General features: G+C 36.7%; 3 protein-coding genes and 1 pseudogene across 3 annotated transcripts; 1 reads left to right on the top strand and 3 right to left on the bottom strand.

The window, feature by feature from the left end:
- Positions 1–5,177: 5,177 nt before the first annotated feature.
- LOC117629602 (cytochrome P450 81Q32-like) lies at positions 5,178–7,750 on the bottom strand. The gene is made up of 2 exons (XM_034362131.1): positions 6,829–7,750; positions 5,178–5,935 (listed from the first exon to the last, which is right to left on the bottom strand). Exons 1-2 carry the CDS (start codon positions 7,717–7,719, stop codon positions 5,327–5,329), a joined length of 1,500 nt encoding a protein of 499 aa, XP_034218022.1. The 5' UTR covers positions 7,720–7,750; the 3' UTR covers positions 5,178–5,326.
- A 4,039-nt stretch (positions 7,751–11,789) lies between these two features.
- LOC117631740 lies at positions 11,790–13,764 on the bottom strand (annotated as a pseudogene).
- Positions 13,765–17,218: 3,454 nt separating this feature from the next.
- LOC117630461 lies at positions 17,219–19,902 on the top strand. Its single transcript, XM_034363177.1, has 5 exons — positions 17,219–17,728; positions 17,805–17,894; positions 18,288–18,474; positions 18,897–19,034; positions 19,673–19,902. The coding sequence occupies exons 1-5, from the start codon at positions 17,219–17,221 to the stop codon at positions 19,900–19,902; spliced, it is 1,155 nt and encodes a 384-aa protein (XP_034219068.1).
- A 1,307-nt stretch (positions 19,903–21,209) lies between these two features.
- On the bottom strand, positions 21,210–23,018 carry LOC117631373 (cytochrome P450 81Q32-like). The gene is made up of 2 exons (XM_034364490.1): positions 22,120–23,018; positions 21,210–22,012 (listed from the first exon to the last, which is right to left on the bottom strand). The coding sequence occupies exons 1-2, from the start codon at positions 23,005–23,007 to the stop codon at positions 21,410–21,412; spliced, it is 1,491 nt and encodes a 496-aa protein (XP_034220381.1). The 5' UTR covers positions 23,008–23,018; the 3' UTR covers positions 21,210–21,409.
- Positions 23,019–25,151: the final 2,133 nt, after the last annotated feature.

The following is a 25,151-nucleotide window of genomic DNA, read 5'->3' as shown; positions in this document are numbered from 1 at the left end:
GAACGACACAACAACACAAGGCTTTCAGTTTGGTTTGTATGAAATTGACCGAAATTGGATAAGCATGGGTTTCACGGAAGCTTCACAGTTTTGCATGTAAACTGAATGGCTTTGAAATTTAAGCAAGGACTTCTAGATTTTTATTTTTTTAATTTGGCTGAAAGGCTTCTGTATTCTTCTTGTTCATGCATTGCATTATTGCTGCTATGATTATGACAGAGGGGAGACTAATTTGACAGCAGTTCTTGTAAGAAGCCACAAATTAGCATGCCCCTTGGAACATCTCCAAAACATATTAGGGATAAATTCAAATTTTTATCCTTTAAAATATAACTATTCATGCATTTTTAAGATTCAAATTTTTTTCTTCCAAGCTTGTAGACTCATAATTTGAGTCCACAACTTTATTAAATATAAACATTTTAACCTAAAAAAATTAAAATTCCAAAGCATAATAGAATTTCACTTAAAAATAAAAACAAGTACAGCCCAACTCTTGCAATAAAATAAAATATATAAAAAACCACCCAGCTTTTTTCAACCGTTGGATTCCAACGTCTTTCTCTCATGAAGCTGCCATGTGTTGCGCAAAAGGGGTGCTAGCCAGACAGCTTTGCTATCACGCTGGCCCACCTCTTTTTCCTCTTCACACAGTGACGGACCCAGGATCCGAACCCCATAGAGTCATAGTGTAAATGTTCCAAAGAAAATTTAAGAATGGGTTATTTTTTTTATCTATTTTTTCTCTTTCAAATTTTATTCCTTTATTGGAAAAATATACTGTGAATGATTTCAATTTGTCATTTTTTTAATGTATGTTTTTGAGTGATTTCAATTCATAAAATTTAAAAACCAAACCTATGCCAATTAACCCAAAAAATGAAAAAACCACAACCACCTAATCAACAAAAATAAGCAAAAACTTCATCCAACAAATCAAACCAATGAATATAAATCATAAATTTCATCAAATCAATTATAAATTTGATTTCCATTAAATTAAAACCAGTATACATCATTTTGATATTAAGGTTTAGAACTTACTGCATTTTGTTCTAATCACAATAAAGAAAACAATTTTTTTTTTTTTTTTGGTGGAGAAATTCTTAAGTGTTAAATAGTGGTGATAAAACCATGTTGTGGTCATCCTTAGATAAAATTACAAGTGAAGCTCATCATTCATGGATTCTAATTTCTAAGCCAGTCATTGGAATTTGGGAGGAGCAAATAATAGTAAATGGTACAAAGTTGACTTGCTGATTGCAACAACAAAACAGGTTAAAAAGATTAAAAAGAAAACAGGTTAACGTGGGAGAATGGAGGGATACTGAAGGGTTTTTTTTATTTTAAAATTTTTTCTGGGCCAAAACGCATCGTTTTGCCTGGGTGTTTTAAAAAAAAACAGAAGCGCGTTGCGCTGCTTCTTCTTCCTCCTACTTGCAGCCTTCTCCCTCTTCCTCTCAGGCAAAACATCAAGCACTTGAAGGGCAATACAAGGGGTTACACAACCAACTCAAGTGGACCTCCAAGGCTATTTCCATGGCTTCCATAGGGTCATTTGACCCCAGTGACCCAACTGTGAGTCCGTCTCTGTTCACATGGGCTGCAAAACAGAGCTTTGGGCTCTACACAAATTACCAGTCCAGATAAAACTTAGACTGGAATTCCACCCCAAATTTTTACCCCCCAAAATATATGAGTTGGATAAGAATTTTGGGCTCAAAACTCAAAATTTGGGTTTCCACCCCAATGGTTGGAGATGGTCCTATTATTGGGTTGGAGGATAACCATATTTTGTAGAAGTCTGAGCAAACCATATTTTGTAGCCCCAAAAGGCCTTTTTGGTGAGTAAAGCCTTTAGTTACCCCAACAAATGTCACCAAATAATGGTGACTGTTGCCACTTTTTTTTGTAGTGTTTACAAAATTCTAAACAAACTACAATAGACGATGTAAAAAAACCTTGCATACATTCGAGGAGAGAAATGATTGAAGCTCCAAAAGGAATCAATCCTTTCAACAATACCTTATCCATGCTACCAAGCAAAATGATTTTATTGGAGAAGGTAAAATATTTGTTCTAAATTACAATGCTCGACTATGCATGTCTTGCATCTAATTATGTATTTCGTTCAAACATTTACTATAGGGATTTCCACAAATAGGCCTATTCTAACATATTATATCCATAGATCAAGATAGAAACTTGTTCATAAGAGGGCGCGCTTTACACATAGCTTCCAAGGGAATAACTTTAGGCATGTTGATTCCTTTACCTTCAGCCATGTCAATCGTCTTCTCACTAACTCTCTCCCACTCAAAGCATTGAATTAATGACCCCAAAGTCAAGCCCACCACACGTTGTGCCATGCTTGCTGCAGGGCAAGCCTTTCTTCCAAGCCCAAACGGCACGAGTTTGTGGGACAAAGCATATTTCGATTACCCAAAAAAAATTTGGTTGCCAATGAATGCTTCGGGAGTGTAGGGGCATTTTTTGTTCCAGCAGTTACTAATGGGCACTGGCTGCTGTAAAGAACCAAATGTGTGAAAATTGCCCCTGGGTCTGAGTTTAAGGATCAGACCCCAAGAGTGCTTCGAAAGGATAACTGAACCTTAGGAAACACCTTGGTCTCCTTCACTAATGAAACCAACAATTGCTTACAAATAGATTCTTAGCTTGGCATAAGAAGCATGTAGCATGGAAGCAAAGCAATCATGAGTTTAGCATTAAAGAGAGAGAGGGCTGTGAGTTCCTATGAGAAACAAGGTTTTTAAAGTAGGGGGGAAGGAAGTTTAAGAGAGTTCGTTGAAGAGAGAGAGGTGGGGGAAGAACAATGGGTGTGTTGAGTAGTTTCCGGCAACCTAACGAAAGCTTTGTCAAGCTCTGGAATGACTTCCTAAAAGAGAAAATGGGAAGAGATGGAGGAATAGGACTCGAAATTGCAGGGTTTCAGGGATGAGAGATGATGCTTGCTTTCAGGATCTGGTTGTCATTGAGATAATGGGTAAAGGATACCCCATTTTATAGCTGCTGAAAACTCCTCCTTCCCAAGAAACCCTAATGGGTTCTTTCCAATTTTACAAAGTCTCCTCTTTTATTTCTTTTCTCTCCCTTCAATCCATCCCTGTTTTGTGAAATCCTCCTCTGCCCAATACACATAGACCAGATTTTGGGGGTTCAGAAGTCTTCCCACAGCCGCTCCAGTGATAATCTCCTATCTTTGGTTATCACCCCTCCTTCTTTCTTCCTCTATTTCATGGCAAGATTTGGTAAAAGAAGGAGATAGGTAACAACATTGGTTTGAAGGATACCTTTTCTCTTGCGCGCGCTAATATCCCTGAGGTTTGCTTTGCTGGAGTCTCCCAGCAGCTCACATACATGGGCAACTTTGGCTTTTGTCATGGTCTTTGTCTCCAGCATGTGCTGGAGACCTGCAGATACTTTTCTTGGTTTCTTGGGCCTTCCTAAGGTGATGGGTTAGCCCACTAAGGGAATAGGCTAACTCTCTAAAGTGATGAACTATTTTTATTAAGGTGATGGGCTAATTTTCTAAAGTATTGGGCTATGTATTTCTCTCTTTATGCTTACCAACATATTTGGGCTCAAGAAATGGACTCGAGTTTTGGAGCTCCCAAGCAGCCAAAACTTCCATTTCTCGGCTCATCAATGGGCCTCATGAATGCTCGTTACCATCCATACCACAACCCACTCAGCAAGGCTTGAGCATTTACGTGGCTTGGGCCCACTTAAGCTTGTAGCGTGGCTAGGTGTAATAATAATGATTTTTCGCTTGGCGTGCTTGAATTTTGTCGCCTTTGAAAAGGAATATGATGCTTGACGAGATAATTAGCATGGGCTTGTAAACCAGTGCAAGCGTGCATGACAAATTTCACTCGCTCTGAATCGGGTATCTTTTTAATAAGGTGTCGCACTGGGCTGGAAATTCATTTGGGCCGAACTGTGGATTTTTTGGGACTCAATAGGGAGCTAAGTGGCACAAACCTCAAAATTAATAGACTTCCAAATATATTGAAGTGGCTGAATATATTGGGAGACTATATTTGTAAATGAAAAGACATCATTTTATTTATTTTTTTTGTCCTGCAAAATAAGGAGCTTCTAAAAGCATCTACAATCATGCTCCTTATTTTATAGTTAAAATTTAGCTAAAAACACACAAAAACAATTTTATGAACTCTCTATAAAATTTGAACTCCAATTATACTCTCTAGTTTATGGAGTTTTTTCTCTCTCCTCTGATTTGAGAGCTCCTAGAGGTCTCCCTATTTTAGGAGGTGGATAGGAAGCATGGTTGTAGTTGTATTTTTCTAATTCCTCTCTAAAATTTGTCTTAAAATGTGATTTAAGGAGCCCATTGTGGATAATTTAATACCCAAGCCATTCTGAATTTATTTATGTTGCCTTCCCACCTAGTACGAGAGCCTTTTCATTCTCAATTTACCTTCTTTTTTTTTTTTTCTTTTTTTTTTTTATCCAGTTGTTCACATACTTTACAATGTATGTTTTCTTATTAGTGTAAGTGTCATGTAGGATTATGCTTAGGGTTTTCAAACTCACAGCTTTTTCTGGGTTTAGTTTGGTATGTGACAATAAGGTAAATTTATTATTATTATGTTTTACTTGGCTTTTGGATTTGGTGTTTTTTCGTGTTTGCTAAAGTTACGAGAAATTTTTGTATGTTCAGCATAAATCACGTATAGGAGGGTACCATCCAATACACATAGGACAGAGGAAAATATTTTATTTTTATTTCCTATGTGTATTAGACAAAATACCCACATGTTCTATGCATATTGGATGGTACACCAGCCATAAGGTGTACCCGGAATATGCAAAAATTACTACAAAAGTTAGGAAAAGATAGAGGGTTTCTCACACAAACATTGCCCAGGTGTCATAGAGATTCGAACATGAGACCACTAGTATGCAAATCAATGTCATTTTTCACTAATCTAGACCCCGTTGACTTTGAATTTGATAATTTAGTTTCTTAAGAATGTGAGACTTTGGTCCCAAAAAATTTGGATGACAAATATAGTCAGCCGCAAATTAACTTTGCCGTTTTTTGTTTCGTTCCTTTGTTTTTTTAACATAGTCCTTTTTCAAAGATTAACATTGTCTGAATACATCCACCTGCATACATTGAAAGAGAGAAATGAATGAAGCCCCAAAAGGACTAGTCAAATGAATATTTATTGGAAGACATAAAATATTTCTTCAAAATTACAATGCTCGAGTATACATGTGTTGTAGCTAATTACCTATTTTGTTACGACATTAATTATAAGTAATATATATCCATAGATCAAGATAGCACCTTGGTCATAACTGACCGTGCTCTACACATTGCCTCCAATGGAACAACTTTAGGCATGGTGAGTCCTTTACCTTCAGCCATGTCAATCTCCTCCTTACTGATTTTCTCCCACTCAAAGCATTGAATCAGTGACCCCAACGTCAAGCCCACCACACGTTGGGCGAGACCTAATCCAGGGCAAGCCCTTCTTCCAAGCCCAAACGGAATGAGTTTGTGGGACAAATCGCCACCACTTTCAAACCTCTCAGGCATGAAACTTTCAGGATCATCCCACAGTTGAGGATCTCTATGCAGAGCCCATGCATTGATCAATATCATTGTGTCACGTGGCACATCGAATCCTCCGATAGTACAGTCATCGGACGAAAAATGAGGTACTAGCAATGGAGCTGCTGGGCATAAACGGAGGGTCTCTGAGATGATATTTTGGAGGTAGGGTAGTTTAGAGAGGTCTGGTTCATCCACTAGGTTTTCTTGGCCTAGTTGAGCATCTAGCTCAACTCTAGCCTTTTTTAACACGTGCGGATTGTTAAGTAGATTGGACATGGCCCATTCCAGTGTCACTGCCGATGTATCAGTACCAGCTAATAACATTACCTGATCGAAGATGCATATTGTAAATTAATCTCAAAAGAAACAAAAATGAAAAGATTAGATTTTCCGAGGAAAATTACATAAAGGATACTTCTCTCCTTATTATGTAAGTAGGAGTTTCTAGACTACTGTCAATAGCAGTGTAACATGTATGCATAAGTTTTTTTTTTCTTCTTATTTTTAATAAATTATTTTTATATATACTAGCCTCCCTGCACGCGCTTTCGCGCCTGCAAGAGGCTTTTTTTTAAAAAAATTTAAATTTATTTTAGAATTAAAAAAGATAACGGGTAGTTGTGTTCCCTAAAAATAGGATCCATTATCTGCTTTTTCTTTTTCTTTTTCTTTTTTTAAATATGAAAAAATGTGAATTTACTGTATTATCCTCATTTAATTAATAATTTGAATTCTTAATGTTTGCATTAACCAAAGGTATTTTCTGATATTTTGAATGTTTCACCATTCTCTGCCTTTTGCTTTATATATATAGATGTCAAATTATGATTCACGCTTCTATTAATGTGGTTACTTTACTGCAAAGTTGCGTAAGTGCCTTAGAAATGTGATAACATATTGAGGGTAAACAATAAGTGCCCAAAACACGCGGCTGGACTTTGAAACCAATATATGCCCAAAACTAGTTCACAGCCACGTGGCAATTCTGATATCTGTGTATACAGCATAGCCAATCCACGTGGCACATTAATGATGCAATGAATTGTGCAATTATATTGTCTTTTTCTTTTTCTCCTTACCTTGTTCCTACTATTATTGACTAGTACTAGTAAGAAAAACATTATCATAAAAATCTAATGCATTCTCGTGTGTGTGTGTGTGTGAGAGAGAGAGAGAGAGAGAGAGAGAGAGAGAGAGAGAGAGAGGAATTATTGACTGACCAGAATAAGGCCCTTGATGATTTGGTTGGTGTAATATTCAGGCTGCGACTCTTGCAGGGAAAGAAGATGGTCAATCATTGTAGTCCCATTTTTACCCTTACTCTTGTGCTCATCAATCAGAGCCTGCAAGAACTCATCTGTCCTCTTAGCCAACGTCTTCACCTTCTTCTCATAACCACCTCTCCCAACCCAATTCAAAATGGGCAAAAAATCAGCTGGGTTCGCTGCCCCACCGTAAAAAAACACATCGCTCATAATCTGCCTGAACTGTTTGGCCTCTTCTTTGTCCACTGACACGTCGTCGCCGTAGTACCTCTTACCCGCCACCATTGTCATTATGATGTTAAACGTGAGCTCATTGAACATGGACTTGAGCTCCACCTTCGCAAAACCGTCACGTGCATTTTGTGAGAGTTTAAGTAATAAGTGTTTGACTTCGTCCTTTCTGATCTCGGAGAAAGTCTGGAGTCGGGCGGTGGAGAAGATCTCGGTGGCGCCAATGCGGCGGAGGTTGCGCCAGTGGTCTCCGTAAGGGGCGGCGACGACTGTGGTGTAGTTGTAGGCTAAGTGCTTGCCAAAGAGCAAGCGAGGGCGGTTGGCTAAAACGATGTCGTTTTTGGTGAAGCATTCTTCGACTGCGGACGGGGAGGAGACTATGACCACGCGGTGTGAGCCGAACCAGAGTGAGAAAACGGCACCGTATTTTTGGGAGAGGCGGTGGAAGGTTCGGTGGACTGGGGGTTTTAGGAGGTGGAGATGGCCAAGGATTGGAAGTGAAGGTGGGGTTGGTGGAAGGTTTTTGTAACGACGTCGGTTTGGTTGGACCAAGAACTTGAAGGTAAATAGGATGAAGATAAGAGTGAGGGATGTGTAAAACAAGATGTCTTCCATAGTTGGTTTTGCTTTATGTAATTGGTTGAAGATAAGACTCTGGTATTTATATATCAAGGGACAGGCTTCTCGAAGAAGTAGTGCCCAAGTAATATAAAGAAGAATAGTGTATGTATTTTTACTATTCAAGCGTCCCTCTCTATTTGGGTAACACATACGTAAGGGAGTGCGTGGAATATAAGGGGCTGTATTAAATTGAGATTTTAATAGATTGTTTGAAGATTAAATAGAAAATTAGTTAAATAAAAGAAGAATAGTGTATGTTTTGGAATGCCGCCATTGTTGTCTTGACAAATAAAAGTAGTCACTTATTTGGTCGAAAGTGATTTGATTCAATTTCTCACAAATTGATAATGTGTTTGAACTTTGAATCAACAACATTTATTGTATTTCTACTCCCTTTCTATTTGGGTTGCACATACGTAAGGGAGTCAGCTATCCTGTTTTTGAGTTTTCTTAGATTTATTTATAGAAATTAAATGGTATGGAATTTATTTATATCACTAATACTAAGAATGAGTATATAATTAAATACCTCAAAATTTAACACCTAAAAATATGAGCTTCGAAATTCAAGCAAGGACTTCTTTGATTTTTTTTTTAATTTAAAAAAATTAAAATTTTGCTAAAGGTCCATTTTCATCGTTGGAACTTGGTCAGTTTAAGTAGATAAATTCAATAATAACTGAGAGGCAATGGATAAGTTTAAAAATCACCAACCACCAACCAAAATAATAATAATAATTATTATTATATTTCTCCTCATGACACCCAGCCTGCCAGAAGAGGATATAACATGATCGTGTGTCATGCACTATTAACACATCAACGAGTTATAATATCGTATTATACAGTCCCGATCTCTTGGACCACAGGAGTCCAAGAGATTGTGGTCACCCACCGTTGGATATTAATCCAATGGTTCAAAATGATATATATATAAATGCAATATGACATAAATGATTATTACCCGATTCAAGTCAACCGTTGAATTTACATCCAACGGTGAGTGACCATAAATCTCTTGGACTACAGGGGTCCAAGAGATCAGGTTTGTCGTATTATAATACCATACAATAATTTCTAAATATGAAAAGTGATATTAATACCAAATTATTCTCTTTAACAAAAAGTTAGTTATTGGAATTTCTAAATAAATTAATTAATTAATTAAAAACTGGGGAAAGTTATTTGATGCGGGTAAAATAAGATGTGGATTCAATTTCTAGCAAACGGATAAAGTGTGTGAAACTTTGAATCTACAACATTTTATTTTATTTCCACTTTTCTTCCTCACAAGGACTTTGACACCTTCCACCATCATAGAGGGCCCTCTCTCTTTTTAACATATACGCAAGGGAGTGCGTGGAATATATATTATAAAAAAAAATGCATGCGTCAGCCAATACGTGATCACACAGGGCTTGCATGGCATGCAACAGTGTCCAAGGACGGATCCAAAATTTCAATATGAACTGGGTTAAATTTACCTTTAGGGTTTATTTGGGCTTGGGCTAAACCTTAATATATACTAATTATAAGAATAAAAAAAACCATAGCCCAGGCCCCAGTTTGTCAAAACATGAGTCCATCCCTGATAGACCCGAAACCAAACTAGTGAATGACACGGAAGTTTCCATAACGAGGGGATGTATTAAGGGGTTATAATTATAGGGTTCAGTCCAATAATCTAATAATAGCTCTGCATTGAATCGGACGGTTATTAAGGTTCCTTTCATTATATACAGAATAAAAAAACTTCTTAATGAAAATTACCTAATGAGCAAAATAAGCATGAAACTAACTAGATTGGATTGGATTTGAGATTGGATCCTCATAAACAAATCCACCATCCAATCAAATTATGTCTTTAGTTTTCTATTTAAAATACCCAATTTTTTCAAATAATACCCGTGACTAGGATCAAACTAAGCAAGTTACCTAATATAACTTAAAATATGATTTATTATATTTTTCGGATTCCAAAACTACCCTTATTTATAAGTTAATGTGTTATGGGGTGTGTAACTAATGACACCCATTGAATTTGAAAATATCTCTAAATAGTTGTAATGGATGTAGAAACCAATTTAGAAACTTATTTGAAATTAAATATTAAATTCCACATTAAAGTATTAGTAATCTATTTTTGAATTAATGGTGTTTTCCTTCTATGAATTATGACTAGTAATCTATTTAAAGTATTAATAATTTAAATTCAATATTAAATTTAGGAATTAATGTTGTTTTCTTTTTATGAATTATACGACCAGTATTCTTTTTTATTATAGTTTTATGAATAATAGTGTACATTCTAATTATGTTGAAAAATAATTTGATATTCTATTTATTGTTTTATTTTTAAAACATTTTTTTAATGAACCTTTTTCTTTTCTCCAAATATTGTACTTATTTTTTTTCTTTATTACTTGTTTTATGAAAAATAATTTGATCATCTTTTTATTGTTTGTTTATGAAAACAATTTTTTTTTTAAATGAGCCTATTTTTTCTCTCAAAATAATGTACCTAGTAAAACAATTTACCTAGTATAATGAACCTATTTTTCTTCTCTAATAATGTACCTATTTTTTCTCTCAAAATAATGTTTTTTTTTCCTCTCTCTAATAGTGTACCTAGTAAAACAATTTACCTAGTATAATGAACTATTTTTTTCTCTAATAATGTATAACTAGTAAAACAATTTACCTAGTATAATGAACTTTTTTTTTTCCTTCTAAATAATGTACCTATTTTCTATAGATTATTGTGTACCTATTTTTAATTTATAAAAAATGTATGGAAATTTCAATTACAAAGTAATTGACCTATTTTTGTTAATTTTTTTGGGTAAATAATATACCTATATTTTTATACGTATATATTTATATTTTTCATATGTACATTATTGGATATGTAATTTACATATTTTTTTTATTTGCAATTTTAAGGGGCCATATGTTAGAGGGAATGGCAACCAAAAGAAATGGGGTGATTGATATGCTATTAATAGGGAGTTTTAATTACAATTATGGCAGTTAATGAAATGTTTGGAATAAATTATAAATAAAATATGAAGTATCGTAGCAATGATGTAAAAACATAGGAATACTACGACCTCTTATATCATACTGGTCATTTAAGTTTGAAATTGGATTTTACACATAGATTTATAGAATGATGGGTATATGTCTAGGAAATAGAAATTGTAAGGACCTATACTAGACAAGCCCTAAATTATATTTGACTCTATGTGCGATAGCTTTCGTTGCTCACATGATAAAATAGTTAAAATAATATCCATGAATTACAACACTCCAATCGTGTCTTGCAGTTTCCCTGTCTCTAAATATAATTCCATGGATAGATCAAGATCTCATAAGTTTGTCTATGATGGGGCGTGCTTTACACATAGCCCTTAATGGCACATCTTTAGGCATTGTAAGCCCTTTACCTTGCTTCAGTCATATCAACCTCTTCTTCACCCACTCTCTCCCACTCAAAGCATTGTATGAAAGACCTTCTTCCCATTCCAAATGGCATGAGCTTGTACGACATGTCTCCACTAGCAAGATCAGAATTTGTTGTAAAAATAGAGTAAATATCTCTCAGGCTTGAAGCTTTCAGGATCACTCCATAACTCTGGATCTCTATGTATGGCCCACGCAACTGAAGGGAATATATATAAATTTTATCTGAAAGTCAAAAATTTGGCAAAATGTCTTCTGAATTAGCATGGCTCCCATTTCTTTATTAAAAATATAAGACAAAAAACTCATCTGAAAAGTGAAAATATGTATTAAAGTGAAGCACTTGTCTTTATTATTCTTTGAATTAATATGTTGAATATTCTAATTATTTATTATCTTATTTCTTTTACCATAATCCTAAATTGTAGATCAAGTCATCAGAAACTTGTTGACAATGGAGCGCGCTTTACACATGACTTCCAATGACATAGTTTTAGACATTGTGAATTCTCCAATGACATGTTTGAAAATCGTCGGATTAACTTATATGAAGTCTAGTGGCAAACAATGTTAATATATAAGAGTATTCTGACCTTTTATATATCATAGCATTTCAGTTTGAATTTGAGTTTTATACATAAATGAAACAATAGAGACACAATTGATGCATTTACTTGCCAAATCAAATACTCGCTACGACCTAAAACATACAACTGAAATAATTCCCAAAATGATAATGCTTCCCAAAGCTGGATATTATTACTAGTTCTTCTAGATCAAACAATCAGAACCTTGTTGATAATCGGGCGTGCTTTACACATGACCTCTAATGGCATAACTTTAGGCATTGTGAAGCCTTTACCTTCTGTCATATCAATTTCCTTCTCACTAATTCTCGCCCAGTCAAAGCATTGTATCAATGATCCCAACGTCAAGCCCAGCGTACGTTGGGCAAGGCCCGATCCTGGACAAGACCTTCTTCCCAATCCAAATGGTATGAGTTGACTTGACAAATCATAACCACTCCCAAACCTCTCGGGTATGAAGCTTTGAGGATCATCCCACAACTTTGGATCTCTATGTATAGCCCATGCATTGACCAATACCATGGTACCGCGTGGCACTTTGTATCCCCCAATAGTGCAATCATCTGTTGAAAAATGTGGTAGTAGTATTGGGGCCGCTGGGTACAATCGAAGAGTCTCTGAGATGATACTTTGAAGATAGGGCAGTTTAGAGATATCATGTTCCTCCACCAACTGTTCTTGGCCTAATTGAGCATCCAGTTCAGCTCTTGCTTTTTTAGCACGTCCGGATGGTTAAACAAATTCGACATGGCCCATTCTAGTGTCACTGATGATGTGTCAGTACCCGCCAGCACCATGTCCTGAAAATATTTATTCTTTGAGTGTTATAAATAAAACTTCATGTGGCTAGGGAAAGTCATTTTTTAACATCCCGATGTGATTTAGTGTATCTCACGATATCAAAATATGTGTCTTTAAAATTGAGGAGGAGTTCGTCAAAACAAATAGAATTTTGACAGTTATCAAATTTCTTTAACTTTTTTTTTTTAGCTTTTGGATTCCTTTAATTTTTAGCTCCTCATTAACTTTAAGCAACCAAACCATGCTCTAAAATAAATTCATGAAATATAAAGACTTTTGGACTAACCAGAATAAGCCCCTTGATAATTTGGTCACTGTAATACTCAGGTTGTGAGTCCTGCAGAGAAAGCAAATGGTCAATCATTGTGCTACCATTTTTATCCTTGCTCCTGTGTTCATCAATGAGACCTTGCATGAACGCATCCGTCTTCCTAGCCAGCTTCATCACCTTCTTCTCATACCCACGTTCACTCCCAACCCAATTCAAAACGGGCAAGAAGTCAACCGGGTTCGCTACCCCAGTATAAGCAAAAACCTCCTTCATGATCTCTCTGAACTGCCTCGCCTCCTCTTTGTCCACCGACGCATCCTCCCCGTAGTATCTCTTCCCGGCCACCATTCTCATTATGATGTTGAATGTCAGCTCATAAAACATAGACTTGAGCTCCACCTTCGCAAAATCATCGTGTACGTTTTCTGAAAGTTTAAGCAGCAAGTGTTTGACTTCGTCCTTTCTGACGTTCAAGAATGCGTTTAACCGAGAGGTTGAGAAGATCTCGGTGGACCCAATGCGGCGGAGGTTGCGCCAGTGGTCACCATATTGGGACGTAGCGGTGGTGGTGTTGTTGTAGGCTAGGTGCTTGCCTATGAGCATGCTAGGACGGTTGGCTAAGACGACGTCATTTTTGGTGAAGCATTCTTGGGCTGCGGACGAGGATGATACTATGACCACACGCTGTGAGCCGAACCAGAGAGAGATTACGGGGCCGTGATTTTGTGAGAGGCGTTGGAGGGTTCGATGGATGGGGATCTTTAGGAGATGGAGATGGCCGAGGATTGGGAGAGAGAGTGGGCTTGGTGGGAGGTTTTTGTAACGTCGTCGTTTTTCTTGGAGCAAGAACTTGATAGTGAAGAGGATTGAGATAAGGGAGAGAAATGTGTAGAACAAGATCTGTTGTTGTTCCATGGCTGCTAGCTATTATTAAGTATAATGAGTTTGAGTGAGGAAGATGTGGTATTTATAAAGAGTAGGGACGTGAGAGTAGGCCAAGTAATGATAAGAATCGTACTTTCTTTATTTTTCAAATGGTGGGTAGCTACTTCTTGTGAGTTTTGAACTATAAAGTTTTATCTATGACCAAAAAGAGAAAAAAAACCCATAAATTTATCGTTCCATTTGTATGGAAAATGCACTATATACATCTTATTATTGTATAGCAAACGAGGAAAAAAGAAACTAATCAATTATTACATGCGAAAGTTTGGATTTGATTGTTTAATTACATTAAATCATATTCAAAAGAATTTTATTTCTTCGATATAAATGATATTCGAGGAGGGGAAATCGAATTGGGACTTTGATTGAGTGAGCCAAATCTGGCTCCTCTTCAATTCAAAACCAAATACCCAACTTATCTTGTGGTTGTCATGTACTGTCTTTCTTTTTCAACAATTACTTCATGGTGGGGTTTAGGCAGAAAAATATGACTCATTTATATGGTGGAAATTGTTTTGACCAATGGCACTCTTAATTCTAGTCTTAGTCCACTAATCTCAAGGTCTCTTCTTCCATATATAAATCTAATACAATTATACAAGGGAGATCAGTACTCTTCGATTCTAGCTAATCAGAGAAGACGCAGATTCAATTATTGTGCAAATTGCAACAATTTTTTATTTCCTTTTGTTAGGCCTTCTCTAACCCATGAAGGACTAAATCCAAATTTCCCCCCTTCAAAAAGAGACTATTTGGGTTTTGCCCGGACTCAAATCGTTTTTTCTCCCAACCCTCCGGACTCAAATTTTAAGTCCGCAACTTTATTTAAATTGTATAAGAATTGTTTAAGTCTATTTTTTTTTTTAATGGATAACTTTTCTTCATTTAATCTTTTTAAATAACATCATAATTTAATTATTTGAACAATTTGACCTAAAAACATATTCAAATTCCATAAAAAAAAAAAAAATTAATGGAAACAACCAGCATGTCGACCCCAGCGATACTATTTGATTTTTTTTTTCTTTTAAAAAAGGAAACAGTCAAAGCCCAACGGCTCTAGCTTATAGTGCCAATACGTGGCCCATGCCACAGATAAGTCCATCAGAAAATGTAACCAGCGCGGATCCCACTATTTTTCACAAGCACATGGACTCTACAACTTCAGCATGGATCCGGTGAATAGTATTGGATCCAGGCAATACTTGGACCCATATTTGGGTCTAAATTTGGGTTTTTTCAATTTTTGGATTCTTCCTTTTCTTAGGTTGGAAGAAATTTGAGGGTATATTTTAGGTTTGAGTCCAAAGATTGGAGATGGCCTAGATTGGTTGATAGCTTTCATCTCCTACTATTCTATAATTTCTTCATGAATAGCTAGCTACATCAGCGATTGCGTGTTGAATTTGCGTACGGCAGTGAATTGTCCCCATCTGGTGGATATATATATTGAACAAAAATAAGCCAAAACAAGACAATGAGACCTACTTCCCTTTAGAGGCCGAAGAACTTGCCGAAAATGTAACCGATGTACGCCCCTCCAATTCAGTCCACCCCTCCAATTCAGTCCACCCTCACATAGCAGCATTGGAGGACATTCACAATATCATTTCTATACAAGTTAGATAACGTGAAGGGGTGACAGAAGCCGAAAGATTCCTTGTAGTTCATATTTAAGCCAAAAAATTTAGACCTCAAATATGAAAAAAAACTTCTTGAATGTAATCATAGTACTGTCATAGGGTGTTACTAATTCATCCATATATAACGTAGATGGATAGAATATTTATGTTTCTAGGATATTGTTAATTAACATGAATTCATATTTCAATGAATTTTTCTGTCTCTCCCACTAGAATTTTGTGAAAATGGATAGAGTGGAATCGCTTGGGCTACTACAGTATTATTTAAAGTGTCAACATATGGAGGGGAAGTTTTTGAGCATTGGATCAAAGATCCCAAATTTTTTTAACTTAACTGTATCATCGCATAATTCATCAACGACAATATCTTAGAGTGTTTCCGCACAATAAGTGGCATGTCGAATCCCCGGTAGTGCATTCATCTTATGAAAAATGTGGTTCAAGCATCGGGGCCGCTAGGCACATGCAAAATGTGGTTGTTTAGAGATATTTAGTTCATCCAATAAGTGTTCTTAGTCAAGTTGAGCATCCAATTCAGTTCTGGCCTTCCTTTGTACGTGCGGATGGTTAAGTAGATGACACATGGCGCATTCCAATGTCATTGGCAATGTATTAGTCCCCGCCAATAACATAACATGACCTAAAAAGTACTTTTTTATTAGTAAGTTAGAAAGAAAGAGACAATGAAATACCTACGTACTTTTTTTGGGAACAATATAAAATAAAGGTTCTTAGCTAAGCCCGCGTGGAAGGGGGGGACAATTAGAACGTTCGCGTGTTTTCATCGTTTGTTATCGTCTTCTGCTTCCCAAGCGAACTGAAGCCAATTTTCACTGATTCTCAACAGTTCGTCACTCTTTCTATCTCTGAATCTTCCTATTCTCTCAACTTGATTGAATATTGTACTCAATCTTTCTCTTCTCTCTATTTTATGGTATGAATCTGCAGATGTTTTGAGATTTTTCTTTGTTTTATTTTTAGGTTTTCTGTCAATTTTTTTTGTTCTAGAATATTTCGTTCTTTGGCTCCTTCATGAGATATTTTCTTTGTTCTTTTGAGTGAGATAATTAAAAGTGGCTGTGTAATTTGTATTATAATGCTAGATATGCTAGTTCAAGGATTGGGCTATGTGAAGAATTGAAAATTTTCCATTAGGTGAAATTTTTATAATAAATAGGTTCAAGAACAGAGTAAGAATGCTTCTTATATAGAATATATATATATATATTTTTTTTTTTTAAAGAAGAAGAAGAAGACTTGGAATAACAAACAGATGCAAGGTTTTTAGATTTTTTATTTTTTATTTTTAGGTTTTTAATGTGGAGTAGAAATGGGGTCATTGTTTTGCTTTTGTTGTGAAAGGGGGAGCATTGGGGAAGAGGTATTAGGAATGCATGAAGAAAAAAAATATGTCAAAGCTTTGGTGTGTCTTTTTTGACCCAAATAGCTGATAACTCAACCAAAACAGAGCTTTGACATATTCCTTTTTTGCCTCATGCCTCTAGGCTTTACAGCCTTTTTGTTAGCAATAGGTGGTTTGTTTTTTTTAAAGGTTTTCCACTCATTTTTCTGCAATTCTTTCAATTTTTCTACATGTTCTTTGCTATGGGTTATTGTTTAGTGTAGGTTTTTTTTAAAGAAATTTATCTAAGCATATTAATTGGATTGTATGAATGTTATGGGCTCTGTCTTGGGTTTTATTTTTATGTTTTATATGTACATTTTATTTCAATATCACAACTAGCTAAACCAAGATTGTTTTGTTTGTATAACAAGTATTAGATATGGATCGAAGAAAGATTTTGTTGATCTTATTGTTGGAGTTGTGGCATTTAGAGACAACGTGTGCTTGCACTATTCTTGTGTTGATGATGCTTAAATTGAGAAGGAGACATATTGAAAGGCGCTCTTTGAATAATCGTTCATTGGTTAGACGTGAGACTCGTTTGCGTTATCTTGATAGTATAATAGGAAATAGTGACATAAAATGTGTCAACGAACTTAGAATGGATAGAAGGACTTTTGGTCTATTATGCGATTTACTTCGCCAAGATGGAAGGGTAAAAAATGATGGTTTGGTATCTTTGGAGGAGCAAGTATGTGTGTTCTTACATGTACTTCCACATCATGTTAAGAACCGTGCTATTGGTAGTAGATTTTTCCGGTCAGGAGAAACCATTAGTAGGTATTTTAATTCCGTCTTGCAAGGAGTTTTGCGATTACAAGACATCCTACTAAAAGTCCCGGACCCTGTGCGTGATAATTGTGAGGATTCTAGGTGGAGAAGGTTTAAGGTATGATCCTAATGTCTAACTAGTGATTCTCTTGATTTTGTGCAACTTAATGAAAGTAACAAGTTCTATTGTTTAGAATTGCTTGGGAGCATTAGATGGGACTTATATTAAAGTGCGTGTAGCCGAAATTGACAAGCCAAGATACCGAACAAGAAAAGGTGAAATTGCAACAAATGTGTTGGGTGTGTGTTCAAGAGATATGCAATTCATATTTGTGTTACCGGGTTGGGAGGGCTCTGCATCGGACTCTAGGGTGCTGCGTGATGCCATAACTAGACCCAATGGGTTAAAGGTTCCCAATGGTAAGGCATTAGTTAGTTTTAAATTTACAAAGCATATTTGATTTTGTATGTATACATGCACATACTAATAGGAATTTTCCTTTTGGTTATTAGGATATTATTACCTTGTAGATGGTGGTTACACAAATGGTGAAGGATTCCTTGCACCCTATAGAGGAACAAGGAATCACCTATTCGAATGGAGAGATTGACATACACCTTCCAACCATGAGGAATATTTTAACATGAAGCATGCATCGGCAAGGAACGTTATAGAGCGTTATTTTGGCTTGATAAAAGCTAGGTGGGGCATACTTAGGAGTCCATCTTTCTATCCAATAAAGACCCAATGTCAAATAATCACAGCTTGTTGCCTTCTACATAATCTCATTAGGAGGGAGATGTCCATAGATCCAATAGAGCATGAAATAAATGAACTTGAAGATGGAGAAAACATGGTAGAAGGTGATATGCTTGGCACCATCAGACCGTCTGACCAATGGACTGCAAAGAGGAATGATATGGCCTTGCAAATGTATAATTAGTGGAGAACAAATAGGCACCACTAGTTAAAAAACCATTGTCATTTGTGTTAGAGTCTTGCAGACTACTTGTGTTGGTTTATGAGCTATTGCTATCTGTATTTTCTGTTAATTATAAATTGAACATTTTATCATTGTATTTGTTTAAGTCGAATTGATTTTCTATTTGTCTTTCTCTAGAAAAACTGAATAATGAATGTGTTATGTAATATGAAATATGAAAGCTAAATCTTGTGTTCATGATGATATTTTATTAGTTATGTATTGATCCTTTTTTATATTAAAAAATATATATTTTTTGTTTTGCGTTATTTATAAACATAGCATGGAATATTGGTTGTATAGGAATGGAAAGTGGTACTGTTCACAATTCTAAATCATCAATGAAGAAAGAAACGAGGCGTAAATGGCTTCCATTTGAAGAAGATGCATTGTTAACTATCCTTGAGGATTTTGTTACTCGAGGTCATCGATGTGATACAGGTAGCTTCAAATCTGGTACATTGGTACAAATGGAGAAAGTTTTGGATGTCTTATGTCCCAATTCAAATATAAAGGCAAATCCGCATATTTAGTCAAAGTTGAAGAAATGAAAAAAAACATAGAGAATAATTTATGACATTTCGAATACTAGTGGGTTTGCATGGAATGATGTCAAAAAGTGTATCAAAGTCGACAGTGATGATGCTTGGAAAACTTATGTGCATGTATGTTTTCAACCAAATTTCAAATTTCTACTTTCTTTGAGTTCATGGATGCATATGCTTTATATGTTAATTATTGAAACATGTTGAAAGTACACTAATACATGTCTTGTTTAATCATAGCACAACAAGGAAGCAAAGGGATGGAGAAACAAATCATTTCCAATTTATGACAAACTTGCTAACATATTTGGAAAAGACCGTGCTAATGGAAAAGGATCTGAGGTCCCAGTGGAGATGATGGAGGAGCAAAGCCACAATGAGTTAATCCAAGTGATATTGCAGCTGAGAATGAATCTCTCATGTCCCAAGGTGTCAGTCATTCTGAAAATAGTGAAAGAAAGAGGAAAAGAAGAACTGAAAATTCAAGTGATGGAACCGACAAGATAGTACATGCATTGGAAAAATTATTTGCAGAATTTGGAAAAATAATGCAAATGGTAACTGAGGCAATAGTGAAAGGTAATGAAGATCGTAGTGAAATTGCCAAAATGCTCAAGGACATGGGTCTTTCTCCTATGGATCAAATTGATGCATTGACTCTCATTTTGGAGAAACCACAAACTGTGGCAGTGTTTCAGTCATTAGATGATGATGTCAAAGAAGTGTTTGTTCAAAAATTGCTTAATGACCATGCTAGAGGATGACGGTGCTTCTATGGTGTCTTGGTTATGGATGACAATTGTGTGACAGACTACATATGGTTATGGTAACTTGTCTTAGTTTGTGAACACTAACATGTGTACTTTCTTTTGTAATTTTGGTGCTGGAAATCCACTATGGATAATCTTATTTTGTGAATGTTGTTGGATATGCACCATTGATTTTCTTGTTTTGTGAACTTGGTGTTGTATATGCACCATTGATCATCTTATTTTGTGAACTTTGTGTTGGATATTTACCATGAATTAAGTAGAACTTTATGTTATGAAAATTGGCTTGCTATGATGTTGGGATGGTTTGGAGCTTGTCTCACCATGTTTGCAGGAAGAAAGGAAGCATAAAACCAAGTGTAGAGGTCATGTGGCTAGTGGTTCGGCAATTGACAAACAGATAGTTGGTTTTCACAAACTATGATGGCAATTGCATGTTGTTTTTGCAATTACCTAGTGACTGTTTGGTAATTTGTGTTAGGGAAGTTGAGCTTTCACATTCGGGAAATATTCTCAAAATATAGGCATGTTCCCAAAGTTTTGGAAAATTGTCTCGCCATGTTTGCAGGAAGAAAGGAAGCATAAAACCAAGTGCAGAGGTCATGTGGCTAGTGGTTCAGAAATTGACAAATAGATAGTTGGTTTTCGCAAACAGTGATGGCAATTGCATGTTGTGTTTGCAATTACCTAGTGACGGTTTGGTAATTTGTGTTAGGGAAGTTGAGCTTTCACATTTGGGAAATATTCTCAAAATATAGGCATGTTCCTAAAGTTTTGGAAAATTTTAATACTAATTTTTTGCTATGGAATTATAGTAAAAATAATTTCTAATTAAAATATTATATCACATAAAAAAATATTTTAATTTAGTCCCAGTCCAAGCATACACCAAACACAGGATAATATTATTTTCGTTATCCAACTTTTTAGTCCGACATTACACCAAACGCAGGACAAGTCTTATCCAGCTTATGCCAGGCCAAGCCAATCCAAGATAGTCCCAGTATTTAGTCTAGTCTATGACAGTCCGCCGTACCAAACTAGCCCTAAGAGTACTAAATATATATGTTGTTGGATTAATCTAAGGGTCTTATTAAAGAGATCCTCACAAGTCTTTAAATGAGCGAGACGGCTTTTATTACTAATCTTTTATAACAAACGATAGAATTTTATTCGAACAACCGGAGAAGATGCTGCAAACGTGTCCCAAAATATTACAATATGACAATATTTGATACATATGACAATATATTACACAATAAAACAATAAAGGGGATACATATGACAATATTTGATTCAAGTTACAGAAAATATCCGATTCAATTTATTCATTACCCAAATTATTCCATGAATATACTGACAATGATACAACAGACACACAATTGATTCATTTATTACTTGCCAAAGAAAATACTGGCTATGACATACAACGTGCAAATTGAAATAACTTTCCACAATGATAATGCTTCGCAATTCTGGATATTAGTTCTAGATCAAGCTATCAAACCTTGTTGATAATCCGGCGTGCTTTACACATGACCTCTAATGGTACAAGTTTAGGCATTGTTAGGCCTTTACCTTCTGCCATATCAATTTCCTTCTCACTAACTCTCATCCAATCAAAGCATTGTATCAATGATCCCAAAGTCAAGCCCACCGTACGTTGGGCAAGGCCTGATCCTGGACAAGACCTTCTTCCCAGTCCAAATGGCATCAGTTGGTGTGACAAATCCTTACCACTCCGAAACCTCTCAGGTATGAAGCTTTCAGGATCATCCCACAACTTTGGATCTCTATGTATGGCCCATGCATTGACCAATACCATTGTACCACGTGGCACGTCGAATCCCCCAATAGTGCAATCATGTGATGAAAAATGTGGTAGGAGCATTGGGGCAGCTGGATACAATCGAAGAGTCTCGGAGATGATACTTTGAAGATAGGGCAGTTTAGAGATATCATGTTCCTCCACCAAGCGTTCTTGGCCTACTTGAGCATCGAGTTCAGCTCTTGCCCTTTTTAGCACATCCGGATGGTTAAGCAAATTGGACATGGCCCATTCTAGTGTCACTGCTGATGTGTCAGTACCCGCCAACAACATGACCTGTAAATATTTACTCTTTAAGTGTTAATAAATAAAGAAGAGGAGACCATGAAAAACATGAACCAAATTTAAATGTGTGACCATATGGGATATGGTTTTGGACTTACCAGAATAAGCCCCTTGATAGTTTGGTCACTGTAATTCTCAGGTTGTGACTCCTGCAGAGAAAGCAAATGGTCAATCATTGTACTTCCATTTCTACCCTCGCTCCTGTGCTCATCAATGAGACCTTGCAACAACGCATCCGTCCTCCTAGCCAGCTTCATCACCTTCTTTTCATACCCATGTACACTCCCGACCCAATTCAAAATGGGCAAGAAGTCCGCCGGGTTCCCTGCCCCACCATAAGCAAAAATCTCCTCCATGATCTCTCTGAACTGCCTGGCCTCCTCTTTGTCCACCGACCCGTCCTCGCCGTAGTACCTCTTCCCGGCCACCATTCTCATTATGACGTTCAAAGTGAGATCAAGAAACATGGACTTGAGCTCCACCTTCCCAAAATCGTCACGTGCGTTTTGTGAAAGTTTGAGTAGCAAGTGTTTGACTTCGTCCTTTCTGACATTCAAGAATGCGTTGAGTCGAGAGGTTGAGAAGATCTCGATGGCCCCAATGCGGCGGAGGTTGCGCCAGTGGTCGCCGTATTGGGCCGTGCCGATGGTGGTGTTGTTGTAGGCTAAGTGCTTGCTTACGAGCAAGCGAGGACGGTTGCCCAAAACGATGTCATTTTTGGTGAAGCATTCTTGTGCGGCTGACGAGGATGAGACGATGACCACACGCTGTGAGCCGAACCAGAGAGAGAAAATATGGCCGTGTTTTTGTGAGAGGCGTTGGAGGGTTCGATGGATAGGGATTTTGAGGAGATGGAGATGGCCGAGGATTGGGAGGGAAAGTGGGCTTGGTGGGAGGTTTTTGTAACGCCGACGTTTTGTTTGGAGCAAGAAAAGGATGGAGATAAGGGAAAGGAACGTGTAGAACAGGATGTCTTGTTGTTCCATGGTTGCTTTGCTTGGCTGCTGGTAAGATTTTGAGTGGTGAAGATGTGGTATTTATAAAGAGTAAGGAGACGTGAGAGTAGACCAAGTAATGACAAAGAATAGTACTGTCTTGTTCAAATTTGTGTGGTAGAACAAAAATTCACTGACACTTGAGAAAGTCAAATCTGGCCCCTCTTCAATTCGAAACCAAATACTCTACTGATCTTGTGGTTAAATTTTTTTTGTTTTGTTTTGTTTTGTTTTTTGGTTGGCATGTTATTGTCTTCCTTTTTCAACAATTACTTCAAGGCACAAATATATGACATTTATAAAGTGGAAAGTGTTCACCACTAATTTCAAGGTCATCAAAAAATTAGATTCAATTTTAATTGCAAGTGAAGCTTTTTTTTTTTGGATAAAAAACTTTTCATTAGGTCTTTTGAGCTTTCATTAGGTCAGGATTGCGTGCTGGATTTGCGTACGTCAGTGAATATGTAAAACGCACTGTCCACCTGGCGGAAACAAAAGCAAGCCACAAGGCAAACACAGTGGGGCGTACTTCCCTTAAAAGGCCTTAGAATTTTGGGAATCAGCTGATATAATCATTTTTTAAAAGTGGTATTCTGAAATAATCAGCTTACAAATTGTGTTCTCAAATAATCACTTGTGGACGTGAAATGACCAACCTGCCCTCCATATAAAAGCACATGTATCAACCCGTTATTGGCCTTTGATTGGCGACCTAACGCAGGCTTGTCTCCCTTTCTCAGCTTTCATTCACGGTTCTCTTCCTCTCTCGGCGGTTTCTGTGTCCATCGACCAGCACCACTCTATTTCTCCCTCTGTCATGACAACCTAAGCAGCACTCTGTCGTTCTCTCTCTGCAGTGAATTTTAGGGTTTGGTGAGGGGGCTCTTGACGGTGAAAGAGAGGGTTTAATCGTGAAATGATGTCTCCCTTAAACGATGTCTGAGTTCCCTCTAAGTTCGAGTCTTGAATCGACGTCGTTCTCTTCTTCTCTGCTCCTTGAGGGCCTAAAAAAAACCCTAAATTTTGGTTTCGGTTAGGACTTTGTTCACGAACATCCTCCTCCTTCTCAATCCTGTGAGACTCGGTTAGGACAAAAGTCGCAATTTGCTGTAGGTGTGGCTGGGATTTCGAATTCGGTTCTGTGCAGAGAAGGAGTTATTCTAAGGTGGGTTTTGTATTTGTTATTGACTAGTTTGTGTTTTTGTATGGTTATCATTTGAGAAGGATAATTTCACTAACCTGTGACTGAAGTTGTGAAGTTTAGTAATTAGAGATATTGCAATAATAATGTAATTTAACTGTGAAGTAGATCATGCTGCCATGAAACTTGTATTGGTGTATTGATTTTGCTGTATGGACGATGCAGTGCCTCAAATTGCTATTTGTCATATAGGATTGGTTCTATGGCAATGCTTGTTTTCACTTCCATTTTATGAGTCATATTTAGTGTGGGAAATTATCCTGGTGCCAAGGGCTATTCGATTATAACACACCATTACCTCAGTAGGCCCTGACTTAGGTGTTGAGTAATAATGCACAGTAAATTTGTTGGTATCATTGGTGTTTCAGCACGTAGTAGCATATTTTGCACCCTTCCAGTGTTAATGTTTAATTATGTGATTTTGAAATACTAAAGTTAGTTGCCGTGGAAATTTTCTGTTCCCTGTGGTATAAAACGTGCTAAATTGTGTTGTTATTCCTTGCTTGCAGCTTGTGATATATGTCTGAAAATGGTATTTTATGGGGCTTCAGTATCTGTTTAGAAATTGCATGTTCATCCATCTAGGTTTAGCAGTTGCAGTTGCAGTAACATTTTGACGTGTCTAGTTTGCACACAGAGTCCATAACTGTGAATACTGATGTTCCATGTGTGGTACTGTATTGCATATGAGCATATTGTAGTAGGCATTGATGCATTTGGAGTAATTCTTGTAGCCATTTCGGCCAACCCCTGTATGAAGTGGATCCGTGGTTGATGAAATTGTTTTCAGACTTGGGTGGTATTTGGTTTTTTGATGGAATGGGATGTACATTTGGCAGAAGGGAATGTAGATAAGAGGAGAGTGTGGAGAGAGTTGGAGAGTAGAAAAGAGGCTTAAAAACATTTATGGTTTTATCAAATGTATATACATATA

Source organism: Prunus dulcis, chromosome 6, assembly GCF_902201215.1.
Source record: "Prunus dulcis chromosome 6, ALMONDv2, whole genome shotgun sequence".
In the NCBI taxonomy this organism is placed as follows: Eukaryota; Viridiplantae; Streptophyta; class Magnoliopsida; order Rosales; family Rosaceae; genus Prunus; species Prunus dulcis.
Note: the sequence above shows the minus strand (reverse complement) of the source record. Positions and strands in the feature narration are given on the sequence as shown.

Excerpts from the sequence above, each read along its gene's own strand:
- LOC117629602 (XM_034362131.1), bottom strand. The coding sequence starts at position 7,719 with ATGGAAGACATCTTGTTTTACACATCCCTCACTCTTATCTTCATCCTA. Across the intron at positions 5,936-6,828 it reads TCATCAAGGGCCTTATTCTG|GTAATGTTATTAGCTGGTAC; the intron begins GTCAGTCAATAA and ends ATCTTCGATCAG.
- LOC117631373 (XM_034364490.1), bottom strand. The coding sequence starts at position 23,007 with ATGGAACAACAAGACATCCTGTTCTACACGTTCCTTTCCCTTATCTCC. Across the intron at positions 22,013-22,119 it reads CTATCAAGGGGCTTATTCTG|GTCATGTTGTTGGCGGGTAC; the intron begins GTAAGTCCAAAA and ends AAATATTTACAG.
- LOC117630461 (XM_034363177.1), top strand. The coding sequence starts at position 17,219 with ATGGATCGAAGAAAGATTTTGTTGATCTTATTGTTGGAGTTGTGGCAT. Across the intron at positions 17,895-18,287 it reads GAACAAGAAAAGGTGAAATT|CGTTATTTTGGCTTGATAAA; the intron begins GCAACAAATGTG and ends AACGTTATAGAG. Across the intron at positions 18,475-18,896 it reads TGGAGAAAACATGGTAGAAG|GAATGGAAAGTGGTACTGTT; the intron begins GTGATATGCTTG and ends TTGGTTGTATAG.